The sequence below is a fragment of the Amphiura filiformis genome, chromosome 5 (assembly GCF_039555335.1).
Source record: "Amphiura filiformis chromosome 5, Afil_fr2py, whole genome shotgun sequence".
In the NCBI taxonomy this organism is placed as follows: Eukaryota; Metazoa; Echinodermata; class Ophiuroidea; order Amphilepidida; family Amphiuridae; genus Amphiura; species Amphiura filiformis.
The window spans coordinates 1,927,295-1,945,884 of NC_092632.1; the positions used below are offsets into that span (position 1 = coordinate 1,927,295).

An 18,590-nucleotide genomic window follows, 5' to 3' on the forward strand; every position below is an offset into this window, starting at 1 on the left:
GTATTTCAGCATGACATCAACAGTTTCCCATGTAAACCGTTGACTGTAATATGATATTTAATAGTTCAGGTTTATCCTCGTGAGTGAGGTTAATAATGTAGGAAATCTGATTTGGGTTTACCATCAGTGACATCAAATCACTAAGAGTCAATTTAAGAAAGTCAAATAGAAGTACAGGTGATGTGTTAGTCTAGTCACAAAGGGCTATTCCAGTTGAATCCATACAACCCCTATGTAAGACCTGACTCCATTTGAAATGTACACGCACTGTGTGGGAGATGTGTCTTCCATAGAGGTGTATGGATTTCAACTGGAATAGCCCTAAGCCAAAAGGGTAACTCTGCATCTCTTCATGTCAATTATAGTCAGCAAGTTAATATTCTTTATAACTTAAGTTCTGAAAAAGATGTCTGGTCACAGTGCCAGTAGTATCAGAAATAGGCAGCAGGTTAAAAGAATTTTACAATTTTTAACCCAAAATGCCAGAATAGTTCCATGACTAAATTTGGAATACAAATTGAGAAATGCATTCACATGAGTACATGCATACCCAGTTGTGGTTCAGAGGTTCTTGAAATATATATGTATCAATATGTTGCAATGGTACAAGCATACCTAGGTATTGGTCCATTGGTCTATGAGATACGGTTATATCAGTTTTTAGTATGCATTTCATTGGATGCAGCCTCAAATCCCTAATGTTTGCTCAAAGCACTAGTGTACACACGCATACACTTAAAGACGCCACATAGATGCACAAGTGAAACAGCTGCTTCAATGCGTTGATGTCACTGCCACATCAGGGTGAAAAATGGTACAGTCATATATTTCGGGGGACCACACTCACTGTGGCCTCACTGACTTAGACCAAGGAGGGGGGCAAGGCCAGTCCGTCAGAGCTTGGTCACTACACTCCCTCTCTTGATAGTATACTAAAGTGATAGGAACCTGAAAGTAGTACTAGGACCTCTAGAAACAGCTGAAATTTCTAGTGTGAATTTATTTAGTATAGCTTTAATTGTTTAATGAGTGTAATAAAACGAGGGATGTACACCCTTTCCTTGTATAGTGTTGTCATACTTGGCAGGCTTAGCCTTCCTCATGAGAAAGTGACTTAAATTGGCAGACAGACAACTAGGGATGATAGAAGATTAGAAGAAGGAAAGGTTGGAAGTTCAGTTGCAAAAGTACAATCAATGTATTTTTGTATGTAGGTTTATGGCATATTTTATTGCAAAGAATTGTATGCATGTTCATTGTTAGGAGTTGAGTTGTCTTGCTTAACTAATCAATGCTAGTCATTCCCAGTTATCCCAGTTAGCCTTATAACAACAAACTGAGAATAACTTTGGAATACCCTATGCACACTAGCACTGAGGATTTTCAGCCTTAAACAATTATGTCATGGGGAAAGGAACATTAAAGCCATATTTAACATTTGCTAAGGAAGACGCCCTCAGTATTTTTCAAAATTCTGTTTTTACATGATTGTAACATGACGTTTAATTATTACGATTGAAATATAAAATATTCTTTTATGGCCTTAACAGGCAATCAAGATAGGGTTTCTATGACACCCAGATGAGACCAAATCTGACTCTTTGTTTGCTGACCAGTGTACAATTATAACACAAAGTGATACAAATAACACTAATATTGGTTTTCAAAATAATATAGTTGATGATTATAAATAAAAATGTTTTGAATTGGACCGTATCAAATTTTGATGCAGTAATTAAGCTTCATCTCAATCTCAGAATAATGTGATAGTTTGGATGGATGAAATTATACAGATGTATTTTCTTGCTACATGATTTCATCAATTCTACTAGTAACTTACAAGTTTATGTTGTATCATAATCTTACATATCAAATTTAGTCAGTTCATTGACCTGTATATTGTATGACATTATCAAGTTTATGGTGTAGCTTAATTAGGAATGTCAAAATAGATTCCGCACGGTCTTATAAAATTAACCAAAAAATTAATCAAGTGATGTATCAATTATGTTTATGCCCTACAAGCATGGGTTGATCATAGAAGGTTAGATCAGGCAAAGTACAATGTGTAGGAAATCCTGGAAGGAAAGGAAGGTATTGCTAGTACAGGACACTTACTTTAAAGGGACATGTGTAGTGAACAGGCAATTACATGGCTTGTGAAAAAGAGTGCCCCAAAACGATTTGTGCATCCATGTGACCATGCCGTTTTACTTGACTTTGGTAAACACGATCACGATTCACGATTATAAATAATCGCTTACATAATTTGATCTACACAATCAGTATCCATTTGTGCTGTTCATTTTCTTCAGACAAATTGTTCATGTACATGTATAAACTGGCAATGAGCTTGCGACGTTTTGTAATATTATTTTTTCCCAATGCAGTGAAAACTGAAATTAAGAGTAAAATTTTAAATCTTGATGTCACTAATGGCACATGCAAAATACTATGACCCATGGTTTATATGCAGAAAGTCTTATGAAAAGTTGTGAAAAAACCTGATTCTCAAGATACCACGCTTTCAAACATTGATACACAAATAATTTTGGTCCATAGTGAAAAGCATCATGGGATATTGTTAAATTTGTGGGTATTTCATGCAAAGCATCATGGGATATTGTTGTGAGTATTTCATGCTTGTGTGCAATGTATTATGGGAGGGTATGTTATCTCTGATGGAGTTATGAGCCTCTCAGAGATGGATATCATGTACAGGAGGTTTGCTGTAGATTGAATGGACTTACAATGTAACTCACATACACATTAACACAACAACTGTGTGCTGTGTATGACAACCACTCTGAACTCACCATAAACCTTTTACAACTGATACCTCTTAAAGATGCATCTAGCATTACTGTGATAGATGATGTTTTCAAACCAGCAGGTGTTACGTAGCGGTTCATTCACCTCTACACTTCATCAGTCTTGATAGTATCAATTAATTAGGATACCATCAACTTAACTGAGTCATCAAAAGCAAGGTTACTGCATCATCACAAATATGCATGAAATTGGTTTACATATTTGGTAATTTAATCTGTGTATGTGACAAATTTAGAGAGAAAAATATAACGTTTCAAGCTATGACTATTTTTTTAAAATTTTGTTTGTAATTATTAATGAAAAAATAACAAATTCATCAACATTGTTCCCCGTTGCATTATTCATTATTGTATGTACCTCTTGAATAAAACATGAACAAGGGTGTAAAAATAATTGGTGCTTGCTTGAAAAATGAAGAGAATTTGCTCAAAATTGCACATTTTTTGGCAGTAACTTGGAACAACAGGAACACATGCATACTACGTTGCATACCAAGCCTTTGATCATTATCTACAAAACCTCAGTTATTCCACTGAATTGTGCATCTAATAGCCACAGAAAAAATCTTTATGCTAAAGCAATGAAAGTCAGAATAAAGTAAATACAATTTTTTTTTTCATTTTTCATATTTGATTTACAGTAAACAACTTGCATATTTATGCCATAGTTGCTCATTAAACATGGAAGTCGTGACTCAGGTGGTGCATAACATGATTCAAAGAAAAACTGATTAATAATAAAGATGTTTTCAATATGTCAATGAAACAAATCTCTCTGCTGTAAGCCTGAAATTGATTGGTCCGTAGAGATTGTGTTACAGATAGTCGGATGTTACAAATCTAGGATGACAAATAACAATCTTTGCATTGTTATTAATTTACTATACTGTTGCTGACAAACATAATTTTTCAGATGTTTAATATTAACATGTTATTTGTGTTGTAACCCTTAACATCCGGTGATGTACATCAATACTTTGATTTATACTCTGCGTATGTGATCAGCTCTTATAACAAGTGCTTAGACATGTTTTTGTGTAAAGTAGAAGACTAATTGGCTCATTTCTCAGGATGGGATGGAAATTTACAGCATTATTTATATGTGATGCCATAAAGCAAAATGAAATAGAAAGTTGTAACAAAACTAGCTTACAGGTTCTTTTCTTATACTACGTATATCTCCTAGAAAAAATGATGTAGGAAAGTCAAAATTAATATGGTAAACTTATTTAGTTTGTGATAGTATCCTCTTATATGTTGATTATAATTATGTGATCAACTTGATTTTGATGTTATTACAACCAGACAACTTTGTAGTGTTTCAACCTGGAAAATCTCTAATATGTGATGTGACTTGTTCTGCTTACTATACTTTGTGTACATATGGTTTCATACCAAGACAAGAATTAGAGATATTTGTAGTTTAAGCTCAAGGCTCTGAAATGTGTTTACAATGTTTGGCATTTAATTAACACTACCCAGGAACAGGAACTACTGTATTAACACAACATTACATTTCATTACATGATACTAATTATATTTGTTTTTTTGTTGTATTTACAGAGCATGGTGGTGCTGCATTTGAAGAATTTCTGAACAGCATCGGTGAAAGGGTGCGACTCAAAGGGTTTGATAGATACAGGGCACAGCTGGATAATAAAAGTAGGTTATTACATAAAGTGTCAACTGTCTGTAATATTTTTTCCAAGAGAAACTACTGCATTTAGCTGTTGTTAGAAATGACATGATGTGCAAAGTTGGTTGGCACATTTTTTTCCTCTGGCCAAGTGCATATACCCACATATCAAGGAAAAATTATCACACTGAAAAACATTGTAGCAGTCTTCACTTGGTGCTTCAGTGGTACACAGACACTCCATAGGTATTGCATTTGACCTAATTAACATCCCTTATGTTTACCTATCAAGGTACCCCTTCAGAATACTTGAAGTATGCAATTAAGTGCAAAGCAAATGTGTGTTTTAAGTCACAGGAAAACAGCTATGCAATTGCTGAGGCCTTAGTTTATGATTTTGTTTCTTACTTTCGTTATTGTAGATTTATTGTTTTGCTGGAAAGTATATAGTTTGACTTTTATAACAATAAATAATAAATGTTCTCCCTTCTATCTTGATATGACTTTAAGTTAAATATCATATGGTTCAGCACATACAAGGGGGTATCCAAAAGTTTTTGACATCACCCAGAAGGAAAAGAGCTATATTGATGAAATTTTGTCATTGTAATCACTGGTCCTTATGTACATTATGGTCCAAAAATGGTCTCATAAGTATGTTTACCTTCTTTACAGGTGGTGCTAGATGGGCAGTAGGCGCATAACCTTTTCATGATAAGATCCTCCACTTTCTTGAGTTTCTTCACTGTGGCCGCATCATCCGTAAATGATTGACGTCCACTTCTTGGCTCATCTATGAGGGACATGTAGCCAGTTTGGAAATTCCTTTTTCAAAAAGCAACAGTGCCATATGATGGGCAATCATCACCGTAGATAGCTTTCATTTCATCATAGATTTTCTGAGCATTGTAGGCCTAACCCTCCAAATGCAGGAACTTAATCACACTGCGTGCCTCAGTTTTCACCATCTTGCAGGTTATGTGCCTACAGCCCATCTAGCGCCACCTGTAAAGAAAGTAAACATACTTAGGAGACCATTTTTGGACCATAATGTACATAAGGACCAGTAATTACACTGACAAAATTTCATTGATATAGCTCTTTTCCTTCTGGGTGATGTCAAAAACTTTTGGATACCCCCTCGTACACTGCATTGTGCTGTGTATGTGTATAGCAATAGGATATTGGTGTGTGACTTTAAGGATGCACACAGGATCACTGAAGTGTTACATGGCCAAAATTGAGTTTTCATCACTAATGTCATCTTCAAACCGTATTTTATCTTGTCATTAATAGATTTTAAAGAAATCTTAAAATTTGAACCATAAGAAAAGCTATTTTAAAGACCCTTTTTTATTAAAATTAGTCAAAATGCAAAAGCAAATAAATCATTGTTTTCCCGCAATAGATCGGCGTTCTGAACGCGTATCTGCGGCGATACAGCTAGCAAAGACACGCTGCGTGTAAACTGGATGGGCGAGGTGATTACTGATTGAGGCGCTGGAGAGGCCAATCGCGGTCACTACCGTATTTTATCGTATTGATCTCTTCAAAGGTAGGTAAAGATTGCACCATTGCATTGCGAAACTGCGGGCCGACAGACCACCACCGACCCCGCCCCAGAATCAGTAGGCCTACTCGATAAATTTCGCCAAAAAAGTGCTGATATAGTGGTATAAATTATAGGTTTTTTTTTTATATGAACATATAGTGAATTTTTTGTTTGTTTTTGTTTTGTTTTTCAAGTTGCATTCTGAACTTGAAAAGATAAAATTGATCTGTAAGAAGTAGTTACCCGTAAGAAGCCCTGTAATGATGGCGCAATCTGGTAGATACGATAGAAAACGAGGCCCTAAATATTTTGCTAGTATGCTAGACTTAGCCCGTATAGTACATCATTAGGCTTATTATTTTATGTTTAAAAATTTGTTTTATTTCACTCATTCATTCATTCATTCATTCATTCATTCATTCATTTCATTGTTAGTATTTGATTTACCAAGTTGGTGTAGTTGGACAATAATAGGCCTATTATATTAGCTTATATTTTATGCAGTCCCAGCCTTGGTTCGGGAGCCTCTGCGGTCGTTCAGTCTCGTCTTCATTTTGAAGACCATAAAAAATAGGCAAGCAGTTACTATACCGGTAGGCCTATATTAGATACCTAAAGGACCCGAATAATGTTTCAAAGTGTTATTAAAACACGGATTTAAGATTCGTTTTCAACGTTCTCTACTCCTGATTGACCATTAACGCAATGTCAAAAACGTTGACATTTCAATAGGCCTACATCATGTTGACCATCTAGGCATAGGGCTATAGGCCTAACTCTATGTCAAAAATGTCGATATTTGAAATCGGCATAGCGAGCACGCGTTTAGGAAAGCATTCTCATGAATGTTTTAATGCTAAATAATAATTTCAAACGAGAAATATAATCGAAAACGCAAATTCGTGCTTTTTTCATAACCCATTTTAACTACATTTCCATTAGTATGCCTGTTAGGTCTACCATGCCATGATTGCGATAACTGACCTTTTGGTTTTACAACACTTTTTGCGAATGTTTTGGCCGAATGCCTTTTTATTTGCAATGTTTGTCTGGCTTTCAACTTTCACGTTTTCTGCATGCTTTAAAAGGTAATTACTGCTTTAAAGCATTTTCCGTGAATGTTTTCATGCAGTGTTTTAAAACGCTCTTTAGTATAGCATGATGCCTATATAGGCCTACGGTAGGCCTACTGCATAAACCATAATCTAATTTAAAGCCATAAGTGTTCCGTTTTCTATTCGGTTTTGTTAGGCTATGTAAATTTCCGTGTTTTTCAGTTTTCTTGTGACCTCTCCGTGTTTTGCCCGTTTAACATATATATATAGGCCTACTTTTTGTCCGTTTTACAAGAAGTTTTATTCAAGACATATTACAACTTTTACCCCACTTTTTACACGTTTATTTGATTGAAAACAACAACAGACACACTTTTTTGTTGTTGTTGTTGTTAATATTGTGACCGTACAGAAAATGAGCGTAAATGTCCTCAATTGTATTCTGAGTTACAGTGTAAAATGGGCATGAAGGTCGTATTCATAGGTACCTCAATTGGGTGCTACGTGTACCTCATTTAATGAGATACACGTAGCACCAAATTGAAATACCTATGAATATGACCTTCATGCCCATTTTACACTGTAACTCAGAATATAATTGAGGACATTTACGGCTCATTCGTGCTGTACGGTCACATTTTATTCACTTTTTATGCGGTACAAAATATTTTACAACTTTGATATTCCGTAACAAACAATTACAATAACAAAACGGAATATTGAGTAATGCGACACATCAGAATCTTTTAAAATTTTACTTGGGATTCCTGTGGTGTAGGCCTAGCTTTAACGGGCGTTAAAATGCCTATCTTTGGCGCAGACGGGCCGCTGTGGTGCCTCTCAAGCACCAACTAAAAAGAAAAATCAACGAGTAGTAACAACATCATGTTTGCGGTTCAGAAAAGGACAATGAACATATAAAAATGCAATATTTGTCAACACCAAAAAAAAAAAAAAAAAAAAAAGAAAATCACCAAAAACATTGCATTTTTAAAACAAAATTATGAAAATTAGTACAAAACAGAAATCGCAATTTATCATGATTATGTCTCAATTTATTCTTCATTTCGTAAAACTTCCTGATTAGGCCTATCTGCTAAAATAATTGCTTGTCAGTTATTCTATGCTAATTTGAATGTTCTGATGTCCGCAAATTTTAATACAGAGCATGATCTTTTTTTATAACGGAACAGGACAAAATTGTGCAAAAATAATCATGGTTTCGATTCGGCAACACGACCATGCACTGTGCAACTTATTCGCAGTAACCTGTCTGTCTGTCATGGCCTGCTTCTGTCGCTCCTCAAACGCCGACGCTGACGCCGCTGCCTTGCCGGAAGCTCTGCTGCACCATGGAAACAAGACTGCAGTAAATAAAATGGCTGCACCATGTGGATAAACATCTGCCGAATGTGCACGGATAATTTTGTCATATTGTATATTTTACCTTCTAAACCACAAAAAAATGCCAATCTGCTGCAGTTGGACGCCCTTCTCATTTTCTAACTTGACCAAACGTCACAAGTCACCGGATTATATATTTATGGAATAATCTTCAAAAATGGACTTAAAATCGGCTGTATTTTTCTAAATCGCGATTTTCGGCAAGTTCACTTTTGACCACTTTTAACCATTTTTGGTCCGCCATAGCGTCTAAATGAAGCATCACTGAGGTAAGTTTTTAAGTCAAACGTTTAGATATGGCCAAAATCTAGATAGTGTTTTTTCATTTTTTTTAATTAGGGCCTAGAACTTTTTTTATCACCCATGATTCAAAAATTTGAACACGGGTCACACGTTTTACTGATTTTTTGCATATATTTTAAAAACTAAGCAAAATTTCGAAAAAAATAAAAAAACACTTTCTAGATTTATTTGTCTAAATTAATAAAATTCATGTTTTACAGTTTTTGATTTTCAAATAATTTTTTTATGGCGGACCAAAAATTTTTGGTCAAAAAAGCCGTTTTTTGGGATTTTTTCGAAAATTGTACTTTTTGACCCAAAACTGACATTTTAAATGGATTTATGAGCTCATTTCCGTTCAAAAAATGTATACTTTTATATACTTTACATAAATAGTTTTCGAGTTATGAGGTGAATAATAATGGATAATTAGTGATCCTGTGTGCCTCCTTAAATGATTTGAGACAAGAATCCCATTGTGTGCCAGATAGGTTATAATGAATTGGTCAGGGTTGAATAATAATCAATGAGCATGAAATACAGGATGCTTCTCCAGGCCAATACTGAATCAGCTTTGGCAGGCAGGTATTATTACCTAGGTGATACCCTTGTACTTTTCAATCTGTTTTAACAAATCAGCATTGCAATATCTTACCATTAAACTGCAACAAAAATAAAAATGATGTTATTTTAGACAAAAGTTGCATGTATGTAGTTGTGGCAGTGATCTTGCAATTTTTATTATCTGTCAATTGAGCAATGGTGGATAATTTGTGAAGAGCTTTGTTGCAAAACCCTTACATCCATTTGAGCAATTTTGAGTAAACATCAAAAAAGTACTTTAAATATTAAATTGGTAACCTCTTACCATTAGGACTCTGTATGCCCAGTAGCATTTTACAGGATTTTCCTCTATGTAGATATTAAATAATTATTTAGTAATAGCAAACTGAATCATTAAGGGTGGGGTATGAACGTTTGGACAGTATTTATTTTGGGACATTAGAGCACATCAGACATATCGAATTGCATTCTGAATACGAAGAATGTCCTTCTGATATCAAATAATTTTGATTTTTGAAATTGCAATGTAATATACATTTTATGGCAAATCATTAAAAATTGATATTTTTGATATTTAACAGTATTCAAAGTAAACTTTATAAATTTGATGATTTATACTTAAAGTGTATGTAGGTGGGATGAAAAGCCGACGATTAATTGAAAATTTTGACCTTTCGTATTGAAGATACGGATTTTTTCCCCAAAACACCAAAAAAAATTAGGTCTTTTTGAGAAAAAATCCATATCTTCAATATGAAAGGTCAAAATTTTCAATTGATCGTCGGCTTTTCCTCCCAGCTACATACACTTTAAGAATATATCATTAGATTTATAAAATTTGCTTCGAGGACTGTTATATATCAAAAATGTGAAAAATATCAAATTTTTATAATTTGTCTTAAAAGTTGTATTATATAGTGAATTTCAAAAAGTGAAAATTATTTGATGTCAGAAAGACATTCTGCATATTCAGAATGCAATTCGATATGTCTGATGTGCTCTCATGTCCCACAAAAAATACTGTCGAAACGCTTAAAACGCTCATTCCAGATCCCTTAAACCAATGCAATTTGCCAATAAAGGGTAACATGTTGAGGACACAGTCTTTTAAGTTTGTGGCTTTACATGTGACACATTAACCCTATCCCCATAATAATATTTTAATCACTTTCTCTTTTTATTTACATAAACAGGTGATTCCACTGGTACCCACTCCCTTTACGCTACCTACCATGATTATGAAATTATGTTCCATGTGTCTACCATGTTACCGTTCACCGCCAACAACCGCCAGCAGCTTCTACGGAAGCGTCACATAGGCAACGATATAGTCACCATAGTCTTTCAAGAGGAGGGATCTGAGCCGTTTACTCCCAAGAACGTCAGGTCACAATTCCAGCATGTGTTTATTATTGTAAGGGCACATGATGCGAACACAGATAATGTCCATTATAGGTGAGATATTAATCTTATTATTGTTTTGTCTTGTTTTAAACCACAAATTCCTTTTTGCATCTCACTGGATATGTGCCAAGGATTTGATACAAAATTTACAATATAAGTCATTGGATGAATGTAAGAAAGTTGTATTTGTCATATGGATTATGAAAATATAGTTAAATCTGCTATCACATCAGCATAAGCAACCTGCCGTAAAATTACAACTCTTTACTTATCATAAGTGGCAGTGAAACACCCAACCTTGCCAAGATACATGCACAAACTGAAACCATTTCATGAATACTAATATATTGTTTTGTCAATTTGATTTTGATTGCAGTATTGCTGTAAGTCGTTCCAAAGAAGTACCGGCATTTGGACCACCTTTGCCTCCCAATGCAATGTTCAACAGGTCGCCTGCATTTGCTGAATTCTTACTAGCAAAATGTAAGTTGTAATTGAGAGAAGTATTAAACCAATGCACACTACAACCTTTCTTACAGAGCTTCTGATTGGTCAATTGCATGATATACTCATCTGAGTAACCAATCAAAATAGCTCTTAGAGGCCGATATATATCGGCATGTAGTGTCCATTGGTTAAGGTAATTAAAGAAAAAATGTTTGTTTCTATAACAAAGAGGCATTTACTTCCACAATTGTGATCATTAATCAATCTGATATGTCATTATCAGAAGGGGAAGATTATTGGTAAAGAAGTTCATTGAGGGGAACAAAGAACAAAACAAAGAAATTAAAACTTGACTGGTTTTGTTTCTACCACAAAGTGTCGATCCTTTAATTATCTCACATGCTATTTTCAAGAGAAGATTTGGATTATGTCCAATTTAAAGGCAACTAAGAACCTGCAAAATTAGTACGCAAGAAATCAAAATGTTTTTGCTTCCACCGCAACAAGGCATTTACATCCTAGATCATGATCATTCAACTTATCTCGAATATAATAATCAAAGAAAACAATTTTGGATTACATCCAATTTTGAGGAAACTAAGAACCATCATAATTAGTAGGCAAGAAATCAAAAGTGTTCTTGCTTCCTCTGCAAAGTACCATTTAATTCCACAATCATGATCGTTTAATTTTCTTGAATGTCGTTATCAAGAGAAGAAGGTTTTGGAATATGTTCAGTTTAAGAACTTGAGAATATTCTTAACCAATAGAAATTGAAGGTTTTAATGTTTTAGTTTCCACCACAATGAGGCGTTTACATCTGCAATCATGAAGATTAAACTCTCTCACATGTCATTGTCAAGAAACAACGATATAGGAATATGATTGCGGTGAGGTCAAAAGGAAAGTTTTGTTTAGACCACAGAGAGTTTAGTACTTGCATATTCTGTCAATATGAGAAGAACAAAATACGGAAAATCTATTTGCTAAGAAATTAATAGGAGTTTTCCTAGCATCACAAGCTGGTATTTCTTTTTTTTTTTTTATAAAGTGCAATGGTGAACAATAGCCCAACATAATGAAGCAAGGTCAATGAACCAAATGATACAGTTACAGCTATTTCCAAATCTACAAAAGAATGTTAATTAGTGAATAATCCCTTTTTTGTTTTGCTTAAACCTCAAAGTAGTATTCACTTCCATGTTCACTTTCAATACGTAGAAACACGGATGTAGGGAAATTATTAGTGAGAACATTACAGGAAGTATCTGTGTTGATTTAGAGCAGATACCTCACATGTCTAACAATGTGTGAACAATGTCAGTAGGTGAGAAAAAATCCTAAATGCAGCAAAATCAGTGTTGTGGCTCTAAATTTTCAAATGATATTCTGGTCTTTTTACATGTTTTCTACAATTTTTGGTAAATATTAATAGGAGATCTAATTAATTGGCCTGGCTTATTTGTTGAAGCAAAACAGCAAAAAAAAAATGCATAACAGTAAACCCCTGAAAATTTTCCGTACAAAAGTTATGTTGCAAGTTCAGGACTTTCAGATATTAGTCAGCCCAATAGAAACATTAGTACCATATAATTTGAATAAATTAGTAATACCAACTCACCTCATACATTTTACTGGAGGGCATGTCAACAATACATGTTTTTTTTTGTATTATATGATAGGTGTTATATATACTTTCTTTTTCATCTCATATATGATAGGTGTTACATACACTTCCTTTTACATGGCCTGTCTCTGTTGACGTAGGAATATCGTACGATTCATTGAATAACATTCAATAGATTATGTCACAAATAATTAACACAATTAAAAATGAGTCATTGAATATTGTCAATTAATCTTACTGAATGAACAGATCATGATGGGTGTTTTGGTAAAAGGTTCAGGACAATGAAAGATGCATAACATATCAGACTATACACAGATATTACTTTGATAGGACACCAACAACCAATTACCAAGATCAACAACCAACTTCTTACATTGGTTTTCTTTACACAATAATAAAAATTTAAATTGTACAAAGCAATATGTATGTGTTGCTATAACATTGTTATGAATTGATAACTTCTTTTACATGTTCTAGCATCATAGTTATTTATTTCTTGTAGACTTTGAAAGTCTTGATTAAATTGACAAAGTTAGCAACAACAACAATAGTTTGGTGATGTAAAGTACACTATGCACAAGCATTAAGCCACAGGCCTCAGCACACTTTACCTGAATGCACCGACCACTGTGGTCAAAGACACACCATATAAACTTGCCACCAATCTGCAAGAAGCACACACCATAAACTGGATAGAAGCAAAACCAGTATGTTTGGCATGGAAACTGAGTGGTTTCTAAATTATGTTTTTATTAGTTGATGTGAAAGTCATTGGCATCATAATGTGCTATTATGGAGGGTATTGGTCATAAAAATATTCAATAAGGAAGAGATTTGGGGATATTGAGCCCAAATATGAGAGTAAATCACTTCCTTCTAGATTTGGGGATATTGAGCCCAAATAAGAGAGCAAATCACTTCCTCATACCCAGGGATGTCTCTACGCCAATCAACACCAGTCAGCCCAAACCACCACACAGTGCTAACAGCTGGCACTTAGCCTTCTCGACCAGCACTTAACATACCGAATTTTGTGCTTAAAAAATGAACATATAATTATATTCCTAACAATGTTGTGATTGCCGGAGACTTTCTTTAATCTTTAAAGGCCTAATCAGCAATTTGCTGAACATCCTAAAATTGAGATTTTTGCATCTTTGGAACAAGCATAGATGTGCTACTAAAGCAGACAACTGGCAAACATATAAGCTATTATAAATGTATGTTGAATTTGGTATGATATGCCTAATGTTAATTGAACATTGATCATTTGTTAGTGTATTTTGTACAGAAAATTGCTGTATATGTCTTTAAGGTGAATGATCTTTTATAGGTGACTAACTGAAACATAGGGTTGTTGTCTATGCAATGCATAATCTGTCTAGAGCGGGCTGGCTGATAACAGGTCTGTTCTATGTTATGTTATGTTGCACAATAATTACAAGAATTAAGTTATAGACTTTGTGAGATTCACAGTCTGTATAGATATGACAAGATCCATTTGGAAGAAATATGTTTTTGATCTTGTCACACAAGCACATACTTTGTGTTACCTTGTTGTCAATTCCTTTGATAAGCAAGACATGTGTCTGTCTAGTGCGGAAGGTGAATAAGTTACCCTTGTACTTCTTACTTTGTTCATGGATTTTGTTCAATCCTCTACCAAAGTTACATGATAATTGTATCCCATACAGGTGTGTAATGTGTGTGTTTCCATCTTGACTCTGGTCACAAAATTGACTACTACAACATTTGATAAATTTACAAACCAGATTTCCGAAAGTCTTTACATTTTGTTAATTTATTAACACTTTGGCAGCAAACATTAACAACATGAAATAGACCAGCAGGGAAGGAAGTCAATGACACCTAAAACACAAGTGGACTCAAAACCCCACATGCTGGTTGAACAAATTACAAGAATAAATATAGCACCTATATAATAAGAGAGTAGTTTGACCCTACATACATGTAGCTGACGTGCATGTCATTAATGTACAGTTGACTGTGGTCCTTATTGGCCTGACATATATGAGGGTTAAATTGCAAAGGCTTACAGGATTTTCTGAAATGGTCTATTGAAGGGAGATTCCCAGATAGAATGCCATGAATCAAGTGGTACATGATTGTGTAAAATTAATTTATTTGTTGTAGTTCTACCACACAATGGAACATTTAATAATAAATACATAACACAAACTTCCTTCCCACTATTCATTTTCCAGTAATCAATGCTGAAAATGCTGTTCACAAGTCTGACAAATTCACCGCCATGGCACAAAGAACCAGAGGGGAATACCTGAAGGATCTCGCCATTAACAGTGTCACAACGACCACCATCGACTCCGGCACAAAGTTTGGCAAATTTTCATTATGGGACAAGAAGAAAGAAAAAGCCTGCCCATGTCCAGCACCAGATTTCAACAGCAAGGGAGCCCTCATCTGGGATGTACAGGTACTGTTGGTAGAGTAGAATTAGGATTATACATGAAAGCAGTATGAATTGATTAATCAATTATATCTTAATTGAGGGTAAAACCTGCATTATGGGTAAGTTGATTCAAAAGTCAGTTCTTGCAGTCCTCACTACTTTCCAGGATAATTTCAAATAGTAATTGTGACAGAATCACTCAGACCCAGGAACAAGTTTTGAAAATGAATTGATCTGTTCACCTCTCCCATTATACACTTTGACAACATCTTTACTTCCTTAGCATTCTTGGGTACAAAATTATGAATATTTACACTGCCAAATTTCATTAATGTCCTTATTTTTGGCCTGCATCTCAATTTCATATTCCCACCTTGACCTTTATCTTGAGTGGATCATATTGTTAACAGTGCCTGTGCCAAATCAGTCAGATTTCTGATATTGATTCCTGTCAATTCAAAGTGTAGTTCTGCTTGGTCACATCACAGAAATAGATCAGAGATGATGAATGGGTATTCGGCAGAAACTTGCCAATATTATAGCCAATATAAGTGACCTGCTGATGAGTGTGACCTATCCCATTGTGGGTTTGTGGGTCACCTGTCTATCAACTGCTTCATACTGGCTAAGCAATTGACACAATGTACATAGATCAAATGAATTTTCAGACATTAAAATGACAAGATAATTTAAAGCTACAGCTAGAAACAACAGATGTGGAAATGAGAGTATAAACTGACCAGTAGAGTAGCCCATATTTGCAAGACTATCCATGCCTTCAAGATGTAATAAACCTACCCATGTTACGGTCTGGTCATGGTCTGGCCTGCTGTCTGATGTCTTTCCCTGGGAAATAGGTTTTCCAATTTGGGCCTTTAAGTGAAAAATGTCTGATAGGAGTGAAAGCTGACATTGGTAGTTAACGTAACAAGATACAGTTTGGAATTTGGAAAAAGGTATCATATATGGAAACTCAAAGAAGGCTTTACTGAATGCTTGTGAATATTCTTAAAGGGACATATGAATACAATGAGTGCTTCTGACATATGACCTGTCATATCAGTGTGCATTGTCCAGTCATGCTACGCAGATTGATGTATTCAGGCTGTCTGTCAAGCTTCTGCAAAGTATGCACTCAATCTAACATGTATGGCAAGCCATCAGGGCTATTACACATTGCAACATCATGTTGCTTTCAGTAAGAAATACATATTTAAGACAACTAATTGAAATGCTCTTCAAAACCACACATGAAATGGTTCAATATGTGTTGCTTACTGAAAGCAATGTGTTGTTTCAATTGGTCATGGCGATGGATGCAATGTGAGCTACTGTACAACTTCACCTGAGATTGGTTTTATTTCAAAAAAGTAACATGCAGTCAAACAAACATGTTATAGACCTTCATTGCAAGTGTTTGGTGCATTTGTGTACTTGGAGGCCCAGAAAATGACATGATAAGCGCATAAGATTGTATTCTCTGATTCATAGGTACATTGGGTTTACCATTCATTTTCTAATTTCAATTTTTATCCAATATCTCAATCATTTTTCATCACCATCTTGTTAAGTCTCTGTCGACACCTCTGTTCTTAACATGTTTGCCACATGTCCGATCCTGTCCTTGTCTATGATGTGCGTTGATTGACACATGCAATATGCTTTCCTATCCCTCACTTTGCACACAAAGATAGTTGATAAATGTTTAAGAACAAATTAATAAATGGGGAGGGACTGGGTAATTGTCATTTAGAATTACCAGCGGCATTGTTTATTACAAGGGCAGCTTTTAGAGAGAAAAAGAAACTTCATAATTGTGGAAATACTATTTCCTGTGGAAATGTGATTTGATCAAGCTTTTGAAATATGTGCTCAAGAGCAAAAATGCACATGAAAGTAAAAGAACAAAGAATTGAGGAAGACATGGTTAGATAGAATAGGGCATTGATTGAATCCCCAAGATCAAATACAATGTCTTTTACAATTTAAGCTGTACGCAATATATACAAAGCATTGAAGCATGTTGGAAAAAAGGTGTTTTTTTTCATTATCACTTCATCATGATCATTAACTTTAGTCTGTAGTGTATCATTAGTAGTATTTAGAAATGTAGAGATTAGAAATGTAGAGATGGCAAGCTAATGCAGTAGAGTAAACTTATTTAAGCCTTGAGTTTTTGCAATGTAAATTGTGTGTGTTTTGTGGCTGTAATCAAATGTCACACTCTAGTCTCTTTTTGATATCAATGCTGCCTGCCAATTGTGTAAATGCATTCTTCATGCAGCCATAATAGCTCACTGTATCTTTAACCAAGAAAATAATCTTGCAGTAAAAATAATAAAGCTGCACATCAATCTCAAAAGTGTTTGGTAAAGGTTTAATATTAGTGTTGCCAATTATATAAACGCATTCGTCATCAAGCTGCAGCATTCAGTAATATAATAGCTAATTGCTGTATTTTTATGTATCTAAAAATAAAGCTGCATTTCAACCTGTAAAGTGTTTTTTTACAGTAAGGATAGCTGCTGAAGTATATATTATTGATCTTAATGATCTATTTTTAACCAAATCACACATAATAATATGGGATATTGCAAACATTAATCTGGGAACAGTAGCAAATGAAAATAGAGGAGTTGTGACAGGACTACAGCCAATTGCAATGTGCTATTCCAGTTGAAATCCATACACCCTATGTAAGACATGACCTTCATCTCTCCCATGCAGTGGTTGCAGATTTTGAATTTGAGTCGAACCATTCAGGTAACCCATATGCAGGGACAGGCGATTTGCGCGGAACTTTTTTTCCGCGCAATTGGCTATTTTTTTTCCTATGGGCAGGGATACATGATTTGCACTGAAAAAAAAGTTCCACACAATTCTGCGCAATTTGCTAATTAAGGTCATATCTTCCATAGTTGTGTTATGGATGTCAACTGGAATAGCCCAACTGGGATAATAAAAAAAACCCTAGAGGAGTAGAGAGCACACAGCACATATGCACACTAATTCTGGTAATGGGGGACTAATAATCACACTTGCCTAGTTTAGATATTCACAATTTGTTTTTGTCTATGCTCAGTTTGTTTTCCTTTTTTTCTTTTCTATCTATACTGCCACCTGTCTGTACTGAATCTGATGATTTGCTTCAACAGGTCTATCAATGGTCTCCAATCTCCAAGGAGGCAAAGAGAAAGAAGGTGATACTAGTGTATTCACTCACTCAATCCAACCTGCATCCTTGTTCTGCCATTATATAATCTACCTCAGATATTTACAAATCAATATTAATGTGATTACTCAACAAACATCTTGTTTACTTTTGATTTTGATCATAATGTGATGCTATGCATG

General features: G+C 34.8%; 1 protein-coding gene across 3 annotated transcripts in view; it reads left to right on the forward strand.

Moving 5' to 3' along the window:
- Positions 1 to 18,590, forward strand: part of LOC140152459 (uncharacterized) — a 92,958-nt gene that overhangs the window by 21,103 nt on the left and 53,265 nt on the right. For all 3 annotated transcript variants that reach the window (XM_072174776.1, XM_072174777.1, XM_072174778.1), the window contains exons 6-10: positions 4,395 to 4,493; positions 10,518 to 10,779; positions 11,105 to 11,211; positions 15,031 to 15,260; positions 18,392 to 18,436. In XM_072174776.1, the coding sequence (XP_072030877.1) occupies positions 4,395 to 4,493; positions 10,518 to 10,779; positions 11,105 to 11,211; positions 15,031 to 15,260; positions 18,392 to 18,436 (743 nt within the window). The remainder of the gene's footprint in view (positions 1 to 4,394; positions 4,494 to 10,517; positions 10,780 to 11,104; positions 11,212 to 15,030; positions 15,261 to 18,391; positions 18,437 to 18,590) is intronic.